The sequence below is a fragment of the Oncorhynchus kisutch genome, unplaced genomic scaffold (assembly GCF_002021735.2).
Source record: "Oncorhynchus kisutch isolate 150728-3 unplaced genomic scaffold, Okis_V2 scaffold1034, whole genome shotgun sequence".
NCBI lineage: Eukaryota > Metazoa > Chordata > Actinopteri > Salmoniformes > Salmonidae > Oncorhynchus > Oncorhynchus kisutch.
This window is the reverse complement of record NW_022262979.1, coordinates 6,446-29,102: the sequence shown is the minus strand read 5'-3', so window position 1 is coordinate 29,102 and position 22,657 is coordinate 6,446. Positions and strand designations below refer to the sequence as shown.

Below are 22,657 nucleotides of genomic sequence, written 5' to 3'. Positions count from 1 at the left end.
CACATGTCAGTACATACACACACCAGTAGGTCACATGTCAGTACATACACACACCAGTAGGTCACATGTCAGTACATACACACACCAGTAGGTCACATGTCAGTACATACACACAACCAGTAGGTCACATGTCAGTACATACACACACCAGTAGGTCACATGTCAGTACATACACACAACCAGTAGGTCACATGTCAGTACATACACACAACCAGTAGGTCACATGTCAGTACATACACACACCAGTAGGTCACATGTCAGTACATACACACAACCAGTAGGTCACATGTCAGCAGTACATACACACAACCAGTAGGTCACATGTCAGTACATACACACAACCAGTAGGTCACATGTCAGTACATACACACACCAGTAGGTCACATGTCAGTACATACACACACCAGTAGGTCACATGTCAGTACATACACACACCAGTAGGTCACATGTCAGTACATACACACACCCAGTAGGTCACATGTCAGTACATACACACACCAGTAGGTCACATGTCAGTACATACACACAACCAGTAGGTCACATGTCAGTACATACACACAACCAGTAGGTCACATGTCAGTACATACACACAACCAGTAGGTCACATGTCAGTACATACACACAACCAGTAGGTCACATGTCAGTACATACACACACCAGTAGGTCACATGTCAGTACATACACACAACCAGTAGGTCACATGTCAGCAGTACATACACACAACCAGTAGGTCACATGTCAGTACATACACACAACCAGTAGGTCACATGTCAGTACATACACACACCAGTAGGTCACATGTCAGTACATACACACACACCAGTAGGTCACATGTCAGTACATACACACACCAGTAGGTCACATGTCAGTACATACACACACCAGTAGGTCACATGTCAGTACATACACACAACCAGTAGGTCACATGTCAGTACATACACACACCAGTAGGTCACATGTCAGTACATACACACAACCAGTAGGTCACATGTCAGTACATACACACAACCAGTAGGTCACATGTCAGTACATACACACACCAGTAGGTCACATGTCAGTACATACACACACCAGTAGGTCACATGTCAGTACATACACACAACCAGTAGGTCACATGTCAGTACATACACACAACCAGTAGGTCACATGTCAGTACATACACACAACCAGTAGGTCACATGTCAGTACATACACACAACCAGTAGGTCACATGTCTGTACATACACACAACCAGTAGGTCACATGTCTGTACATACACACAACCAGTAGGTCACATGTCAGTACATACACACAACCAGTAGGTCACATGTCAGTACATACACACACCAGTAGGTCACATGTCAGTACATACACACAACCAGTAGGTCACATGTCAGTACATACACACAACCAGTAGGTCACATGTCAGTACATACACACAACCAGTAGGTCACATGTCAGTACATACACACAACCAGTAGGTCACATGTCAGTACATACACACAACAAGTAGGTCACATGTCAGTACATACACACAACCAGTAGGTCACATGTCAGTACATACACACAACAAGTAGGTCACATGTCAGTACATACACACAACAAGTAGGTCACATGTCAGTACGTACACACAACCAGTAGGTCACTTGCGCTATATAAGATGGAAGGGAGTTCCATGCCCTCATGTCTCTGTATAATACTGTACGTTTTGTGGAATTTGTCCTGGGCCTGGGGACTGTGAAAAGACCCCTGGTGGCATGTCTGGTGGGGTACACAGCCACGTGGTAGTACAGTCCTTCTCCAGGACAGTGGGGTTCTCCCCGGGGAGTGTGGGAAACACAGAGGCACCCTCACAGAGCTGTCACACACTCTCATAATCCCATGTAAAGCCCTGCCACAGTGTGTGTGTGTGTGTGTGTGTGTGTGTGTGTGAGTGAGTGATTTGGATCGGCAACAGACCTGGCTTCAGATAGTATTCGTTTTCTTTTAAATACTTTAGCTGTGCTTGATCTTGCCTGGTGCAATGTAACTAACAAAATAGTCCCAAAAGAGCACACTGCAAACCCCGTCCATCTGGCATCTCCAGGGAGGCTCAATCAAACCCTCACAGCATTTGAAAGAAAACACAGGTCTGATTGGGGCGAAACCCTGTCAATCTGCTACCCAATTACCCAGCCTCAGTCCCCTTGTAATTGCGTCATTTACGTGTCAAGAAGTTGCCGTCATTCAGTACAAAAAAAACTGGAGGGAGCCGACACCTGTTCCCCTATTCAAGTCAACGAACAAAGCGGTCAGAACATTGGGCCTCGCCTGGGTCTGCCTCTCTCTGCCCCTCTGTGCCTCTCTCTGCCCCTCTGTGCCTCTGTCTGTCTCTCTCTCTCTCTCTCTCTCTGCCCCCTCTCACAGCCAGAGCTCTTCTAGCAACAATGGCAAGTTCAGCAATTGAATGGCAGCACTAGTTGGTTCATTAATCATCACAAGTTCACAACTGCTGAGCACCCAGCAGGTTGCAGCCAGGGCCTTCGGCCTCCAGAGTCCAGGTCATTCTCTCTGTTGGAGAAGGGGCACAGTGACCCACCCACACAATGACCTGCCTCTTACACTGTAGCCAACGGTGTAGGGTGAGGTTGACATTAGATGCTGATGTTGGGTCATGGTGCCCTTTGGGATACAGTCACAGTAGGAAGGTGTCAGTCTGAATCCTGGGCTGAATGCTCTCTCTTCTGCCTGATAGCAGCCATGCAGTGACTCAGGGATGCAGTGACTCAGGGACCAGGGACTCAGAGAGACAGGGACTCAGGGAGACAGGGACTCAGGGAGACAGGGACCAGGGAGACAGTGACTCAGGGAGACAGGGACTCAGGGACCAGGGAGACAGGGACTCAGGGAGACAGGGACTCATGGACCAGGGACTCAGGGAGACAGGGATGCAGGGACTCAGGGAGACAGGGACCATTATCCAGGCTCAGCTGTACCACTCTGAAGCACAAGGTAGATAGAGACTTGCATCAAGCCTTTAGAAGTCAAAAAGACAGAAGTTATCATGCTGTTCTGCGGTATTGTTGGTTTTCGTGGAAGGTACATAAAGGCTTGAATGGGAGGCATGTAAAGATGTAGGATCTTAATTTGATCACCCTGTTGCTGCATCAATATTTTCCTGCTGTGAGACACTGGTCAAATTGAGATCTTATATCTATCTGTACGTTGCTTTTGGCTGTTATTCCTCGATATTTTGAAACACTTAAATGTACTATTGATGTGGCATGATGTCCCAGATGAGAAATTACATAGTTAAGTGTAGAGGTTGACCGATTAATCGGAATGGCCAATTAATTAGGGCCGATTTCAAGTTTTCGGAAACCGGTGTTTTTGAACACCGATTTGGCCTTTTTTTATTTGATTTTTTACACCTTTATTTATTATTTATTTAACGAGGCAAGTCAGTTAAGAACACATTCTTATTTTCAATGACGGTCTATGAACAGTGGGTTAACTGCCTCGTTCAGAGGCAGAACGACAGATTTTTACCTTGTCAGCTCGGGGATTCAATCTTGCAACTTTACAGTTAACTAGTCCAACGCTCTAACCACCTGATTACAATGCACTCCACGAGGAGCCTCCCTGTTACGTGAATGCAGTAAGCCAAGGTAGGTTGCTAGCTAGCATTAAACTTATCTTATAAAAAACAATCAATCAATCATAATCACAAGTTAACTCCACATGGTTGATGATATTACTAGTTTATCTAGCGTGTCCTGTGTTGCACATAATCGATGCAGTGCGTATTCGCGAAAAAGGACTGTCGTTGCTCCAATGTGTACCTAACCATAAACATCAATGCATTTCTTAAAATCAATACACAGAAGTATATATTTTTAAACCTGCATATTTAGCTAAAAGAAATCCAGGTTAGCAGGCAATATTAACCAGATGAAATTGTGTCACTTCTCTTGCGTTCATTGCACACAGAGTCAGTGTATATGCAACAGTTTGGGCAGCCTGGCTCATTGCGAACTAATTTGCCAGAATTTTACGTAATTATGACATAACATTGAAGGTTGTGCAATGTAACAGGAATATTTAGATTTAGGGATGCCACCCGTTAGATAAAATACGGAACGGTTCTGTATTTCACTGAAAGAATAAACGTCTTGTTTTCGAGATGATAGTTTCCGGATGCGACCATATTAATGACCAAAGGCTCGTATTTCTGTGTGTTATTATGTTATAACTAAGTCTATGATTTGATAGAGCAGTCTGACTGAGCGATGGTAGGCAGCAGCAGGCTCGTAAGCATACATTCAAACAGCACTTTCGTGTGTTTGACAGCAGCTCTTCGCTTTGCTTCAAGCATTGAGCTGTTTATGACTTCAAGCCTATCAACTCCCGAGATTAGGCTGGTGTAACCGATGTGAAATGGCTAGCTAGTTAGCGGGGTGCGCGCTAATAGCGTTTCAAACTGAGACTTGGAGTAGTTGTTCCCCTTGCTCTGCATGGGTAACGCTGCTTTGAGGGTGGCTGTTGTCGATGTGTTCCTGGTTCGAGCCCAGGTAGGAGCGAGGAGAGGGACGGAAGCTATACTGTTACACTGGCAATACTAAAGTGCCTATAAGAACATCCAATAGTCAAAGGTTAATGAAATACAAATGGTATAGAGAGAAATAGTCCTATAATTCCTATAATAACTACAACCTAAAACTTCTTACCTGGGATTATTGAAGACTCATGTTAAAAGGAACCACCAGCTTTCATATGTTCTCATGTTCTGAGCAAGGAACTTAAACGTTAGCTTTCTTACATGACACATATTGCACTTTTACTTTCTTCTCCAACACTTTGTTTTTGCATTATTTAAACCAAATTGAACATATTTCATTATTTATTTGAGTCTAAATTGATTTTTTGATGTATTTATATTAAGTTAAAATAAGTGTTCATTCAGTATTGTTGTAATTGTCATTATTACAAATACATATTTTTTTGAATCGGCCGATTAATCGGTATCGGCGTTGAAAAATTATAATTTCTAGTTAAGTTAGAGACTGTTTTCTCTGCTACCTCACGGCAAGCGGTACTGGAGCGCCAAGTCTAGGACCAAAAGGCTCCTTAACAGCATCTACCCCCAAGCCATTAGAGTGCTGAACAATTCATAAAAATTGCCACCGGACAATTTACATTGACCCCCCTCCCTCATTTTCACTTTTATACTACGGGTTACCGACATATTCAAATAATGACTGACATATTTTCATTAAAAACATTATTTTGATGAATGTATTCGTACTATTTGATCCTTCCATGATATATGGTCCCGACACGGTTCGTTTGCCTGACCCAGTCGTTAAGTTTCTTTGTTCTAAATCTATGGAGTTGTTTGTTCTAATGATGACTGGCAATGTTCTTATACCTTGCTTGCTAGCTAGCCAAATTCGGCGAACACAGTCACGTGCAGCTAGAATAATAGCAAAGTAGCTGCATTTGCGTTTGTTTAAGCTGTGATTTTATTTGAGTACATCTATAACAATGAGCTAATGATGAGATATTTCGCCTGGCATAGAACATTTGCTCTCTCTCCAGGACACTGTTCAGAGGAGCTAGCCAACTACACAGCTAACACAATCACTTCAAACTGAAGCTGGAATGACAGCAAACTATCTGTATTTCTTTGTATATATCCATAGAAATGTTCCTGATTCATGATTTCAGCTGGCTGAGAAAAGCTGTCAGTCTGTCTATCTCGTCCCGACTCCCGACATATTCATTACCCTAGTTTACCTGGAGATCGAATTTCAATATTGAAACAATGTTGGAAATGTCAGAGAGACAGACAGCAAGTTTATTACAAATCTGCGCTGTTGAAAACCAAATGTTAGTCTAAAAGAAATGGGAGATAATGTCTAGATGTTTTTTACAGGGTAGAGCTAGTACATAAATTGCCTGGCTGGGCTGATGAGACAGTGGATTGCACAGTCAGATGGAACAGAGTAAATAGGCATTTCAACATCATAGATTTAGCCGGTGGTAACTTGTGGAATAGACACCGGCTGGAATGCGGTTTTAACCAATCAGCATCCAGGATTAGACCCACCCATTGTATAACACTGCATACTCTCTGATACAACATTCACAGTCGTAGCCCTATCATATACTTAAGCAATAAGGCCCGAGGAGGTGTGGTATAGGGTGAATATACCATGGCTAAGGGCTGTTCGTAGTCTCGATGCACTGCGGAGTGCCTGGACACAGACCTTAGCCGTGGTATATTGGCCATATATCACAAACCCCAGAGGAGCCTTATTGCTATATTAAGTTGGTTACCAACGTAATTAGAGCAGTAAAACTAAACGTTTTGACATACCCGTGGTATACGATGTGATATACCATGGCTTTCAGCCAATCAGAATTCAGGGCTCAAACCACCCAGTTTATAAAGTACAATATATCATTAATAGCTCACTGATTCATCTCATTGTTGTCATGTAAATGTGTGTCTTGAAGATGTTGCTTGATAGTAATGGTGTGGATATGGAAAGGGTACTCTGTTGTCCCTGTCCAGCAGAGATGAGGCTCCCTGCTTTCTTAAGGAAATAATGAATAAATTATCCTACTCCACTCACTGTTCAGATTAGCAAAGTAATGTTGTTTATGTGGTTTTAAACAGACACCTTGCCAGCATGTAGAATGTTAGGTTGAGTTAAAACAGCGACTAGTCGTGGGAGCCTGCCAGTAGGAGCAGCCTTTTAGCCGGGACAGAGTGAGTGTGAGGAGAGACTTCACAGGCCAGTGTTTAGCTACAGCATTAGAGGGAACAACAGAACACAACAGGTCAGGGCAGGAAATCAATAAAGACTTACACACTAGTGATTCACAGGGAAACATCTGGGGAAAGAGCAGTTAGTAGCAGGCCACTGGAGCCTGGACTGGGACTGGAGAACACAGGCCACTGGAGCCTGGACTGGGACTGGAGAACACAGGCCACTGGAGCCTGGACTGGGACTGGAGAACACAGGCCACTGGAGCCTGGACTGGGACTGGAGAACACAGGCCACTGGAGCCTGGACTGGGACTGGAGAACACAGGCCACTGGAGCCTGGACTGGGACTGGAGAACACAGGCCACTGGAGCCTGGACTGGGACTGGAGAACACAGGCCACTGGAGCCTGGACTGGGACTGGAGAACACAGGCCACTGGAGCCTGGACTGGGACTGGAGAACACAGGCCACTGGAGCCTGGACTGGGACTGGAGAACACAGGCCACTGGAGCCTGGACTGGGACTGGAGAACACAGGCTACTGGAGCCTGGACTGGGACTGGAGAACACAGGCCACTGGAGCCTGGACTGGGACTGGAGAACACAGGCCACTGGAGCCTGGACTGGGACTGGAGAACACAGGCCACTGGAGCCTGGACTGGGACTGGAGAACACAGGCCACTGGAGCCTGGACTGGGACTGGAGAACACAGGCCACTGGAGCCTGGACTGGGACTGGAGAACACAGGCCACTGGAGCCTGGACTGGGACTGGAGAACACAGGCCACTGGAGCCTGGACTGGGACTGGAGAACACAGGCCACTGGAGCCTGGACTGGGACTGGAGAACACAGGCCACTGGAGCCTGGACTGGGACTGGAGAACACAGGCCACTGGAGCCTGGACTGGGACTGGAGAACACAGGCCACTGGAGCCTGGACTGGGACTGGAGAACACAGGCCACTGGAGCCTGGACTGGGACTGGAGAACACAGGCCACTGGAGCCTGGACTGGGACTGGAGAACACAGGCTACTGGAGCCTGGACTGGGACTGGAGAACACAGGCCACTGGAGCCTGGACTGGGACTGGAGAACACAGGCCACTGGAGCCTGGACTGGGACTGGAGAACACAGGCCACTGGAGCCTGGACTGGGACTGGAGAACACAGGCCACTGGAGCCTGGACTGGGACTGGAGAACACAGGCCACTGGAGCCTGGACTGGGACTGGAGAACACAGGCCACTGGAGCCTGGACTGGGACTGGAGAACACAGGCCACTGGAGCCTGGACTGGGACTGGAGAACACAGGCCACTGGAGCCTGGACTGGGACTGGAGAACACAGGCCACTGGAGCCTGGACTGGGACTGGAGAACACAGGCCACTGGAGCCTGGACTGGGACTGGAGAACACAGGCCACTGGAGCCTGGACTGGGACTGGAGAACACAGGCCACTGGAGCCTGGACTGGGACTGGAGAACACAGGCTACTGGAGCCTGGACTGGGACTGGAGAACACAGGCCACTGGAGCCTGGACTGGGACTGGAGAACACAGGCCACTGGAGCCTGGACTGGGACTGGAGAACACAGGCCACTGGAGCCTGGACTGGGACTGGAGAACACAGGCCACTGGAGCCTGGACTGGGACTGGAGAACACAGGCCACTGGAGCCTGGACTGGGACTGGAGAACACAGGCCACTGGAGCCTGGACTGGGACTGGAGAACACAGGCCACTGGAGCCTGGACTGGGACTGGAGAACACAGGCCACTGGAGCCTGGACTGGGACTGGAGAACAGAAGTTGTTTACTTGTTTTGTCCATGCAAGTATCTAAGTGTGTACTTGTTTTGTTCATGCAAGTATCTAAGTGTATGCTTTTTTTGGTCCTCTTTTCTAAGTGAATACAATTAGTTATTTCATTTTTATTCAGGAAACATTCAGGAAAACGTAGTGTTTTGGTCTCATAAAGAGTCTTCATTATGAGAAGTGCATTGTATTTATTTATTATCATTGCGATAGGAATCAATTTTTCAAGGGAGCCCTGACCAAAATATATTATCATAATGGTGTATAAAGGTAGCAGCATAATGGTGTATAAAGGTAGAAGCATAATGGTGTATAAAGGTAGCAGCATAATGGTGTATAATGAGAGCAGGATAATGGTGTATAAAGGTAGCAGCATAATGGTGTATAATGAGAGCAGCATAATGGTGTATAAAGCTAGCAGCATAATGGTGTATAATGAGAGCAGCATAATGGTGTATAATGAGAGCAGCATAATGGTGTATAAAGGTAGCAGCATAATGGTGTATAATGAGAGCAGCATAATGGTGTATAAAGGTAGCAGCATAATGGTGTATAATGAGAGCAGCATAATGGTGTATAAAGGTAGCAGCATAATGGTGTATAATGAGAGTAGCATAATGGTGTATAAAGCTAGCAGCATAATGGTGTATAAAGGTAGCAGCATAATGGTGTATAAAGGTAGCAGCATAATGGTGTATAATGAGAGCAGCATAATGGTGTATAAGGCTAGCAGCATAATGGTGTATAATGAGAGCAGCATAATGGTGTATAATGAGAGCAGCATAATGGTGTATAAAGGTAGCAGCATAATGGTGTATAATGAGAGCAGCATAATGGTGTATAAAGGCAGCAGCATAATGGTGTATAATGAGAGCAGCATAATGGTGTATAAAGGTAGCAGCATAATGGTGTATAATGAGAGCAGCATAATGGTGTATAAAGGTAGCAGCATAATGGTGTATAAAGGTAGCAGCATAATGGTGTATAATGAGAGCAGCATAATGGTGTATAAAGCTAGCAGCATAATGGTGTATAATGAGAGTAGCATAATGGTGTATAATGAGAGCAGCATAATGGTGTATAAAGGTAGCAGCATAATGGTGGATAAAGCTAGCAGCATAATGGTGTATAATGAGAGCAGCATAATGGTGTGTAATGAGAGCAGCATAATGGTGTATATTGTGGTGTCATTTCACACACATTGACTGGTTTATCAGATTTATACTTTTCTTCAAACTTCACTCCAGGTCCTTCACAAATGCTTCACAGATCATTCATCAATAAATGTTATGTAAAGGATGGGGAAAAGGGTTATGCCACATATCCAGATATATCCTTAACACCTGTTATATAGTGTGACTTATAAAACCTTTGTGAAGCATCTACGAAGGCCTTATAAAGGGTTTACGAAGCCTTCATTAAGCGTTGACTTTAAACATGCTGTTTGTTGGTCATTAAGCCCCTGTTAGCAGCACATCCTCTCATTGTTCCAGTATAAACAGTACTGTAGTCCCACGGCTGTCCCAGACAGGCCACCAACGCAGCATTTATCCACTCCTTCCATCTTCCCAGGGGTTTTTCACCATGCTTGACACATCATCTCTCGCTCTACCCAGTAGTTAGACTGTCTCATCTTTCACAGATGATCACATTTGATACGTCCATAAAAGGACTTGGCATCCGTATAAAGGACCTTTATGTGCTTTTACAACACATTGTTCTCTGTCTTCTTCTTTGAGATGTTTTCTCCTCCCTCCCTCCCCGTCTCTTTCCCTCTCTCTTCCTCTCTTTGGTTCAGGCTCATATCTGAATGGAGCTGGATCATAGAGGGCTCTAGAGATGCCACCCCTGGTTTGGGAGTAGGCTTTAGAGGGATTTTGTGGGTCTGGGCCATTGAGGTGGATTAGACATGGTCAATACAGACCTGACTTTAGGGGGTCTGGAGAGAGTGGAGGGAGAATGAGAGAGTCTGTGGCAGGCCAGAGGAGAACGGGTAACGCTCATTAGAAGACGTGGAGGGAGTGTGTGTGTGTGTGGGGAAGGTGTGTGGGTGTTAGGGTTACAGCTACAGACACCCTCCTATCAGGGCCATGTCTGCCTAAAAAAAAAACAGGCTACAGGGCATTCCAGCCCCTACTCTCCACTGTCTGTCTGGACCAGCCCCTACTCTCCCCTGTCTGTCTGGACCAGCCCCTACTCTCCCCTGTCTGTCTGGACCAGCCCCTACTCTCCCCTGTCTGGAGTCAATCATGAGCTCTGAACTACTGATATTCTCTTTCTCTAACTGGTGGAGAGCCATTGGCTAGAAGCCTAAACACTTCTCCATACTGAGATCCAGTGGTGTAAAGTAGTTAAGTAAAAATATTTTTAAGTATTACTTAAGTAGTTTTTGGGGGTATTCGTACTCCACTTTACTATTCATATTTCTGGCAACTTTTACTTCACTACATTCCTAAAGAAAATAATGTACTTATTTACATTTAGACAGGAAAAGGGTCCAATTCACACACTTCAGGGGGACATCCCTGGTCATCCCTAATGCTTCTGACCTAGTGGACTCACTAAACACAGATGCATCTTTGTAAATGAGTTTTGTAGTGTGCCCTTGGCTATCCGTCTCAATAAAAAATATACTTTACTTTTGATACTTAAATATATTTTAAAACCAAATACTTATAGACTTTTACTCTAGTTGTATTTTACTGGGTGACTTTTACTTTTGATACTTAAGTATATTTGAGCAATTTAATTTACTTTTGATACTTAAGTACATTTGAGCAATTTAATTTACTTTTGATACTTAAATATATTTTAAAACCAAATACTTATAGACTTTTACTCAAGTTGTATTTTACTGGGTGACTTTCACTTTTATTTGAGTCATTTTCTATCAAGGTATCTTTACTTCTACTCAAGTATGACAATTGAGTAGTTTTTCCACCACTGCTGAGATCTAACATCTATTCATAACTGGTGGAGAGTCATTGGCTTTGTCCAGCTGTGAGACTGTGACACGGACTACTAGCCTCTATTGTCCAGTTTGATTCATGGTTCTTCAGAACTGTGTGCCATGGGCTCTGGTCCAAGGTAGTGCACTCTATAGGGAATAGGGTGCCATTTGGGATGCACACAGTGTGTAGGGCAGCAGTTTATTAATGAGTAACTTGCCTGGTCAGGACTTAGATCCAAAGGCCAATTAGAGAAAACAGAGGGCTTGGAGTAAAGCCTATAATCAAAGTTGTGTTGCATGATTGATTTATTGCTGGCTGGGTGGTAGGAGGGTTTGGACTGTGTCTGGGTTCCACAGAGTGTAAGAAACAGGCGCACTTTAAATCCGGTCCAAAAATGACAGCACATAAGAACAATAACGTGCCAAAAACACGGAACATAGTAAAAGTATAGCGCCTGACAAAATCCACATAACAATTACACACAAAGACATGGTGGGGAACAGAGGCCTAAATACATGCAGTAATTATGGAATGAAAACCAGGTGTGTCATGGAACAAGACAAAACAAATGGATGTATGAGAAATGGAGCGGCGATGGCTAGAAAGCCGGTGACGTCGACAGCCGAACGCCGCCCGAACAAGGAGAGGAGACCGTTGGTGTCAACACGAACCGGCTTCCCTGTGGAACACTTTCAACACCTTGCAGAGTCCATGCCCTGACGAATTGAGGCTGTTCTGAGGGCAAAAGGGGGTGCAACTCAATATTAGGAAGGTGTTCCTAATGTTTTGTACCCTCAGTGTACAGCAGGTATAGGCTACATCACAAACTCCTAATTAAGACACTCTATAAAAAAATGCATCTTTTCATAATCATCCACATCACTCATCATCTCCATCAGCAATACATGTTGTTACCATGACAACCTACTGTACCTACTGCCATAATCAACAGAAGGAGACCCTCCCTTCTCTCATCCAAGATACCTGACTCTGATCATGTACACACACACACACCTGGCAGCTGCTTGGCGCCCAAACATCAAGTCATTACAGTTGTGGCTGAACGCCTCTTATGGTTCACTGCCAACATTAATGATCAACTTTACTTTGTTAAAAACTCTCCAGTCCTTCAGCACTACAACAAGGACATTGGGGAGAGAGGGAATGTGAGAAGGAGCATGCCTGCCTGCCAGCTGTGTGTGCGTGTGCGTGTGCGTGTGCGTGTGTGTGTGTGTGTGTGTGTGTGTGTCCATGTGCAAGCACGATTGTGTGTGTGTGTTTTCCTCAGTGATGTACAGTACAGTGTGTGTGCCAGCGTCTGCTGATGCCCATGGTGATAGTGGGGCATTAAGCACCCAGATGGTTTTAGACTGGACTTGTGCCAAGTTGCCAACTCCAGTGGTCTCCGAGGCTGCAGTGAGCAGCTAGCTAGGGCCAGATGTTTAGGACTGCAGCAACTTACGCTTGATGCTTCCTTCTCCCTTCACTTGCTCTACATCTTTAAAGAGGAAGGAGGGATCCACATCTGTGCCCACAACATGCATGAGAGACACACGGTTGAATAACTACACCAGAAGTTTACAGTAACAGATTTAGTGTAAATGTTTGAGTCTGTCTGTCTTGGGGGTGTTGGGAGCAGAACAGAAGAAGAATGTCAGTCTCTGATGGACTAATATACACTATTCTATTCTGGATTATTCTATTCTACACTATTCTATTCTAGACTATTCTATACTATTCTATTCTAGACTATTTTACACTATTCTATACTATTCTATTCTACACTATTCTACACTATTCTATTCTATTCTAGACTATTTTACACTATTCTATACTATTCTATTCTACACTATTCTATTCTATACTATTCTATACATTCTATTTTACACTATTCTAGACTATACTATTCTATACTTTCTATTTTACACCATTCTATTCTACACTATTCTATTTTACACTATTCTATACTAAACTTTTCTATACTAAACTATTCTGTACTATTCAAATCAAATCAAACTTGATTTGTCACATGCGCCGAATACAAGTATAGACTATGCATGGGTAACAAACAAACAGCAAGTAGCAGCAGTGTAGGGTTTCAATGTAAATAGTCCGGTGGCGATTTTATGAATTGTTCAGCAGTCTAATGGCTTGGGGCTAGAAGCTGTTGAGGAGCCTTTTGGTTCTAGATGCTCCGGTATTCTATTCTATACTAAACTTTTCTATACTATACTAAACTATTCTATACTAATCTATTCTACACTATACTATTCTATAATAAAATATTATTTACTGAACTATTCTATTCTAAACTATTCTATACTAAACTTTTCTATACTAAACTAAACGATTCTATACTAAACTTTTCTACACTAAACTATTCTATACTATACTAAACTATTCTATACTAATCTATTCTACACTATACTATTCTATAATAAAATATTATTTACTGAACTATTCTATTCTAAACTATTCTATACTAAGCTATTCTATACTAAACTATTTTATTGTAAACTATTCTATACTAAACTATTTTATTGTAAACTATTCTATACTAAACTATTCTATTGTAAACTATTCTATACCAAACTATTTTATTGTAAACTATTCTATACCAAACTATTTTATTGTAAACTATTCTATACTAAACTGTTTTATTGTAAACTATTCTATACTAAACTATTTTAATGTAAACTATTCTATACTAAACTATTTTATTGTAAACTGTTCTATACTAAACTATTTTAATGTAAACTATTCTATACTAAACTATTCTACTCTATGAAAATAGGCCATTGTTCTCTTATTCTATCGGCTAAAGGGGATTAAGGTGGACCACACACTGTTCTCTGAAGCCCTGCATATCTACCTTCATACCACACACTGTTCCCTCAACCCCTGCATATCTACCTTCATACCACACACTGTTCCCTCAACCCCTGCATATCTACCTTCATACCACACACTGTTCCCTCAACCCCTGCATATCTACCTTCATACCACACACTGTTCCCTCAACCCCTGCATATCTACCTTCATACCACACACTGTTCCCTCAACCCCTGCATATCTACCTTCATACCACACACTGTTCCCTCAATCCCTGCATATCTACCTTCATACCACACACTGTTCCCTCAACCCCTGCATATCTATCTTCATACCACACACTGTTCCCTCAATCCCTGCATATCTATCTTCATACCACACACTGTTCCCTCAATCCCTGCATATCTACCTTCATACCACACACTGTTCCCTCAACCCCTGCATATCTACCTTCATACCACACACTGTTCCCTCAACCCCTGCATATCTACCTTCATACCACACACTGTTCCCTCAACCCCTGCATATCTATCTTCATACCACACACTGTTCCCTCAATCCCTGCATATCTACCTTCATACCACACACCGTGTGAATGAATGTGTGTGATTATCAGTAATGACAGGATAAGGTTGCATGTTGGGGTTTGGGATAGGGGGAGTAGCTCAATTACTGTTGCGTTGCTATAACCTTTGACCCCGCTAATGTCATTTGGGTCAGCGTTGGTGGCCACTCACTCCAGCTCTGAACAAAGTCAGGACACTAGACAGGTTTCAATTGGCCAGCCCATGAAACAGTCAAAAGTACAAGTCCCAGGGGTCAGGAAGGCTTGGGGTCACTAAAGGTTTAAATGAAATGATCATATTTGTTAAATGGATCTATTCTGGCATAGAGGTAAAACATTATTATCTATGGTCTGTGGTGTTCAGCTGACACGCTGCTCTTTCTACCTTTAGTTCCTATATCCTTCAAGGAGTAAAAATATCTAAAAGCTCAAATACATTTTATACAGAAGACAATGTCGTTCTAGTTGTCTTTCGCTGCACTTTACTGTCTAAGTGGTGATTGGCTGTCTGTATGTTATAATCAATCGTCATTGGCCACGTGTATGTTTGACTGACAGCTCTGTCCTTCCTCCCTCAGGTGTGTCCTGTGAGGACCAGTTAGAGGTATGGTGGGCGTGGTTGGCCCCGTAACCATGGCGACGTCTCTGTGGGAGGTTGTGTCCCTTCCTCCCGTTGGTCTACTGCTGCTCCTCTGCCTGCCACTCTGTCTATGCCAGCAGCCATTGGTCAACTTTGAGAGCCCGTTCCCACCCCTACCGGAGTGTACCAGGAAAGTTCATCCCATCGTCCCATACAAAGGTGAGCACATTAGATACTTTGAGCATTTGCCTGTTGTGCCGGATAGGCAGGGTTTGCATTTTTAAGAGTATGCAATTGGTTACGGTGCTCCAGGCAGCTCAGTCAAGCATAGCGGAAGTATGTTACAGATGTCCAATACCATTTTGTAAATCTACTCCTCACTAGCATCATCATTCCAATGAGACGTTTCACAATGGTTTGCTATTCACTGCTATCTCCTCTGAGGATTCTGCAGCCTCATCCTTCTCAATCACTCCTCTGCCCGGAACGCCAGCTATATGGGTCTGGCCCAAGAGAAACCGAAAGGACAGCAACATTTTGTGATTGTAGATAATTGGACTCCTCTCATTTCTGGAGCCTTTTCCCTTTTAAGAGAGCTGTCTATTCTTTCTCTCTCTCATCCCCAAAACCCCTCCCTCACTCCTTCCCTCCACTGTCAGCTCTTTTCAGGGTTCCATTATCTAGAGAGAGAGAGAGAGACTACTTTCCACTCCATTTGGATGTCTGTTAGAAAGTGTCTGTCCTTTGCCAGGATGCTCCCCCCCCAGGGGTGTAGTTTCTGAAAGGGGTCTGAGGAGAGGAGGTGGGGGAGGAAGAGAGGGGGGAATGGTAAACTGTTCTGTCAGTCAACTGTCAATCATCAGACACTTGTCACACTTGTCACATGCTGGTTCAATGTGGCTGAGACTGGCATCACTATGTAGCTCAGGGAACACTGCTGTCTGCTATTGTTGTCTTACTGGAGACCGGATGGGCAACACTGATGTGGGTGGGGCCACAAGAAATCTGAACTCATCATGAGGGGCCACTGTGGCTCACGGTATGTGTACCCACACAAGGCTCCCGAGTGGCTCGCGGGTCTGCCTACCCACACAGGGCTCCCGAGTGGTTCGCGGGTCTGCCTACCCACACAGGGCTCCCGAGTGGCTCGCGGGTCTGCCTACCCACACAAGGCTCCCGAGTGGCTCGCGGGTCTGCCTACCCACACAAGGCTCCCGAGTGGCTCGCGGGTCTGCCTACCCACACAGGGCTCCCGAGTGGCTCGCGGGTCTGCCTACCCACACAGGGCTCCCGAGTAGCTCGCGGGTCTGCCTACCCACACAGGGCTCCCGAGTGGCTCGCGGGTCTGCCTACCCACACAGGGCTCCCGAATGGTTCGCGGGTCTGCCTACCCACACAAGGATCCCGAGTGGCTCGCGGGTCTGCCTACCCACACAGGGCTCCCGAGTGGCTCGCGGGTCTGCCTACCCACACAGGGCTCCCGAATGGCTCGCGGGACTGCCTACCCACACAGGGCTCCCGAATGGCTCGCGGGACTGCCTACCCACACAGGGCTCCTGAGTGGCTCGCGGGTCTGCGTACCCACACAGGGTTCCTGAGTAGCGCAGCGGTCTAAGGCACTGCATCTCAGTGCTTTAGGTGTCACTACAGACACCCTGGTTTGATTCCAGGCTGTATCACAACCGGCTGTGATTGAGAGTCCCATAGGGTGGTGGAAAATTGGCCCAGCGTCCTCCGGGTTTGGCCGGGGTAGGGGAGGGTTTGGCCGGGGTAGGCCGTCATTGTAAATAAGAATTGTTGCTGTCAGTGACTGACATATTTTGGGGGTGGAATTGATCGCAGGCCTACAAAAGAAGCAGTTGCCCATCTCCCGCTGTATACAAACATGGCTATGGACTGAAGCCTTTTAAAGATGGCGTCGACAGAGAGGGCTGCCTCGCTTCTAGTCCTTTTACAAGCTTTTAGCTACACTCCCAATAACATCTTCTAACCATGTGTATGTGACCAATAACATCTGCTAACCATGTGTATGTGACCAATAACATCTGCTAAATATGTGTATGTGACCAATAACATCTGCTAAATATGTGTATGTGACCAATAACATCTGCTAACCATGTGTATGTGACCAATAACATCTGCTAACCATGTCTATGTGACCAATAACATCTGCTAACCATGTGGATGTGACCAATAACATCTGCTAACCATGTGTATGTGACCAATAACATCTGCTAACCATGTCTATGTGACCAATAACATCTGCTAACCATGTGTATGTGACCAATAACATCTGCTAACCATGTGTAAGTGACCAATAACATCTGCTAACCATGTGCATGTGACCAATAACATCTGCTAACCATGTGTATGTGACCAATAACATCTGCTAACCATGTGTAAGTGACCAATAACATATGCTAACCATGTGCATGTGACCAATAACATCTGCTAACCATGTGTATGTGACCAATAACATCTGCTAACCATGTGTAAGTGACCAATAACATCTGCTAACCATGTGTATGTGACCAATAACATTTGATTTGAAGCCGTTCAGATCCAGTGACATTGTGTCAAGCATGCCTGTATGTTGCTGCACATTTCCCTATAAGAAATGAAAGCAGTATTCAATATATTTATTCATTGATCCATCTACTAGAGAACACAACTGTAGCCACTACATGTTCTGACCTGGTGTGAAACAGGCACAACTACACAACATTGTGTTAGTGAGAACTAGGTTAGACATCTTGTAAAGAGCTCATAGCAGCGTACAGTAGCGACTCTATCCAGAAGGGGATGTTTATGGTGTGATACGAATGCTGTCAGAAGTTGTGTGACATTTTTCATTTTTAATATCGTCGTCATTGAAAGGTTTCAGAGGGACTAACCTTTATGCAGGATAACATTTCTCATTTTTGAAGGAGATTATTCCTACCCAGGGGGAGCATTAAGATTCTTTTATGGACAAAGAACCAAAGGTCTGTTTTAACAGTGTGAGGTTTGGGGTACTAGTGGTTCTGATTAACAGTCTGTCTGTGTTAGCAGAGTGGGGTGGACTTTCACATGTTACAATACTATCTCAATGGCTGAGGCTTTTTATATTACAGTATTGTGATGTGGAAATACACTTAACATCACCTGTCGTCTGTAGAAATGATCTATATATTAAACTGTTGCTGAGATACAGTACACTGAACTTTGTTGCAAGAATCTAGTTTAGGCTGATATCACGTCTATATGAGAACGTCTTTGCTCGCCTTCTCTGACTTTTCCCATTTGTTTTGAAGTTGTGTCTCTATCTCCTCAATTTAAAGTCCCCAGTTGGACCAATCCAAGCTAAACTGTTTATATTTGCCCATCAAACAGTCTTACTATTGGAGTCCCGAGCCTTGGCTGTTTTGACTGGGTGTCGAGTTACATTAACATCAGGACACCAAAACAAACCCTGCCTTTATTGCTTTGGGTACATCCCTCCCTCCCCCCAAGGACCTCTTTGTCTCCCCCATCTCTTTCTCTCTCTCTAACACCCTCTCTCTCTCTGTCTTCCTCTGTCTCTCGCTCTCTCTCTCTCTGTCTTCCTCTGTCTCTCTCTCTCTGTCTTCCTCTGTCTCTCTCTCTCTGTCTTCCTCTGTCTCTCTCTCTCTCTCTGTCTTCCTCTGTCTCTCTCTCTCTCTCTGTCTTCCTCTGTCTCTCTCTCTCTGTCTTCCTCTGTCTCTCTCTCTCTTTGTCTTCCTCTGTCTCTCTCTCTCTCTCTCTCTCTCTCTCTCTTTGTCTTCCTCTGTCTCTCTCTCTCTCTCTCTGTCTTCCTCTGTCTCTCTCTCTCTCTGTCTTCCTCTGTCTCTCTCTCTCTCTGTCTTCCTCTCTCTTTCTCTCTCTCTCTCTCTCTCTCTCTCTCTCTCTCTCTCTCTCTCTCTCTCTCTGTCTTCCTCCCTCTCTCTCCCTCTCTCTCTGTCATCCTCTGTCTCTCTCTCTCTCTCTCTCTCTCTCTCTCTCTCTCTCTCTCTTCCTCTGTCTCTCTCTCTCTGTCTTCCTCTCCCTCTCTCCCTCTCTGTCTTCCTCTGTCTCTCTCTCTCTGTGTCTTCCTCTGTCTCTCTCTCTCTCTGTCTTCCTCTGTCTCTCTCTCTCTCTGTCTTCCTCTGTCTCTCTCTGTCTTCCTCTGTCTCTCTGTCTCTCTCTGTCTCTCTCTCTGTCTCTGTCTCTCTCTGTCTCTCTCTGTCTCTCTCTCTGTCTCTCTCTCTGTCTCTCTCTCTCTCTCTCTCTGTCTCTCTCTCTCTCTGTCTCTCTCTCTCTCTGTCTCTGTCTCTCTCCCTCTCTCTCTCTGTCTTCCTCTGTCTCTCTCCCTCTCTCTCTCTGTCTTCCTCTGTCTCTCTCTCTGTCTCTCTCTCTCTCTCTGTCTTCCTCTGTCTCTCTCTCTCTCTCTTTCTCTCTCTCCCTCCCCCTAATTCTCCCTCTGTCTCTCATTCTCCATCTAATGAAGCAGGCTAGCGTTAGCTCAGCCTCTGGTAAGGGTCAGCATGCGTTTCAGCACAGGGCTCAAGGAGAGATTATCTGCTGGTTTGGCAGCTTTTGGTTTTGAGCCACCCGCTCTCACAGTCGCACTGATCTTGATATGATACAGATGTGTCAACATGCAACTACTGTGTTAGCCTGCTACTGTCATAATGGATCTACAGGAGCTGGTTTGAACTGATATCTCGTGAAAAATCATTTGATGACACAGGCTGAAAGGCTCATCCTTATGTTCCAGGTAAAGCGTCAGGGGAGAGACATTTCACACAGTCAGAGCAGGGCCTGAGCCAGCGACCGTTTAGTGTCAACTTCCCAACTGACTGGATGTTCACACTCGTTTCACCTCCTCATCCTTCTCTTCTTCCTTCCCTCCTCTTCCTCCTTTCAGCATTGAGTCCCTGGATGTCAGGATTCTCTCGTCCCGGAGTGAAGGACTTTTCCCAGCTGACCCTTGACCTGACCAGAAACCAGCTGATTGTGGGAGCTAGGTGAGATACACCACACACACACACACACACACACACACACACACACACACACACACACACACACACAGACCCCCTATTTTACATGTACACACACATCCAACACAACAGACTTTTGCTTGTTTCTTCACTGATGTAGAATATGCCATCATGTTGGTTAGAACTCTCTCTCCTCTATCTTCAGAAATCACCTCTTCAGACTGAGTCTCAGTAATGCTTCTCTCTTACAGGTAAGCAGTTCACAGCTCTCTCTGTTATTACACACCACATTACTTAGGGGTGTTTTCACTCTTCCAAATGGTAGCTAGGCAACCATATAGTTTGTTGAAATTGTAGAAGAGACCAGACACATCAGAGTAACTGTTGGCCAGTAGGCTCCGTTCCTTAGCTTAGTGGGGTAAGGGTAAGGGGGGGGGGTTAGGAATGTCAACACACTGAGGGTTTACCAGGGGTTACATCACACAGGAACGGGATCTACCCAGCTACCTTTACTCTGCCCACTCGCTCTCTGTCAATTTCAATTCAAGGGGCTTTATTGGCATGGAAACACATGTTTACATTGACAAAGCAAGTGAAATAGATAATAAGCAAAAGTGAAATAAACAATAAAAAAATTTACAGTAAACTTTACTTTACATTCACAGAAATACTAAAGAAATGTCAAATTCAGATTATGTGCAAATAGTTAAAGTACAAAAGGGAAAGTAAATAAACATAAATCTCTCTGGCTGTTTATCTCTCTGTCTCTGTCTCTGTCTATCGCACTCTCTTTCTCTCTGTCTTGCTCTCTCTCTCTGTCTCTCTCTGTCTATCACGCTCTCTTTCTCTCTGTCTTGCTCTCTCTCTCTGTCTCTCTCTCTGTCTCTCTCTGTCTATTGCGCTCTCTTTCTCTCTGTCTTGCTCTCTCTCTCTGTCTCTCTCTGTCTATCACGCTCTCTTTCTCTCTGTCTTGCTCTCTCTCTCTGTCTCTCTCTGTCTCTCTCTGTCTATCACGCTCTCTTTCTCTCTGTCTTGCTCTCTCTCTCTGTCTCTCTCTGTCTCTCTCTGTCTATCACGCTCTCTTTCTCTCTGTCTTGCTCTCTCTCTCTGTCTCTCTCTGTCTCTCTCTGTCTATCACGCTCTCTTTCTCTCTGTCTTGCTCTCTCTCTCTGTCTCTCTCTCTGTCTCTCTATCGCGCTCTCTTTCTCTCTGTCTTGCTCTCTCTCTGTCTCTCTCTCTCTGTCTCTCTCTGTCTATCGCGCCCCCTTTCTCTCTGTCTCGCTCTCTCTATCCCTTGTCTCCTCTCCCTCCCCTGATCCCTACCCTGTCATTGCTAAACGGCTGATCAATTTGATGTCAGTCATGAACTTTCTGTCAGATTTGTCCTGAGGGCCACGTCACTGCTTTCTTGGGATAATACCCATCAAACATCTCCCTAAAATCAATCTGAATAAGCTGTTTTGGAAATGTCACAGTGCTGCACTAATGTCTTCCTGTCCATCTGGCCGTCTGGCTGTCTGTCTTCGGGATATTATAAATATATTCCATCTCTTACAATGGCTCCTTGATATGTATGTATGAACTGTGTTTCATCAGTATACAACTAAAGGACATACTGTGAATATTACAAAGAACCTCTCTCCTTTAATGTTATGATTGTAGTGTTTTTTTCTCTACGAATTATGATCCATTTGTATCCATGGATACAAGGTACAATGATTTAATTTGGAAGTTCAAGGATGACTGCATATAACCTAAATAATTTCTTACAAGGTCGTTTTACAATTTCAATATACAGATGTAGGATCTTAATTTGATCACCCTTTTTCAGGAGAACTTTCCTGCTATGCAGGAAATTTGAACTTGTAGTATATTTCAGGTTTAAAAAGGCTTCGGAAGTTTGTAATTTCCACTTTGAAAGTGTTAGGTTTAAAATCCGATTTTATGAATTTGTGGCTGTGCTAGCGAGTGACCACTCCACAGCGCTGCCTCCAGAACAACATTCATGATGAAAAACGCTAATATGCTACAAAGATGACCATTAATTATAATCCACATAATAATTAACATTTCCTCTTGCTGCAGGATTTTCTTCCTTCTGGTTCAAATTAAGATCCTACATCTGTACCACTATTAAAATGTTAAACATGCCTTAAAAAAAGTACTGAACTTTGGTGTCAGTATACATCCAGGTACTTAAGGAGTTTAGTCAGTAT

General features: G+C 44.6%; 1 protein-coding gene across 1 annotated transcript in view; it reads left to right on the top strand.

The window, feature by feature from the left end:
- LOC116364212 (semaphorin-5B-like) overlaps nt 1–22,048 on the top strand; it is a 47,106-nt gene extending 25,058 nt beyond the window's left edge. Inside the window, exons 2-5 of the mRNA XM_031817457.1 lie at nt 15,461–15,681; nt 20,366–20,465; nt 20,647–20,699; nt 22,038–22,048. Of these exons, the coding sequence (XP_031673317.1) occupies nt 15,489–15,681; nt 20,366–20,465; nt 20,647–20,699; nt 22,038–22,048 (357 nt within the window). The 5' untranslated portion in view covers nt 15,461–15,488. The remainder of the gene's footprint in view (nt 1–15,460; nt 15,682–20,365; nt 20,466–20,646; nt 20,700–22,037) is intronic.
- The last annotated feature ends 609 nt before the right edge of the window (nt 22,049–22,657 follow it).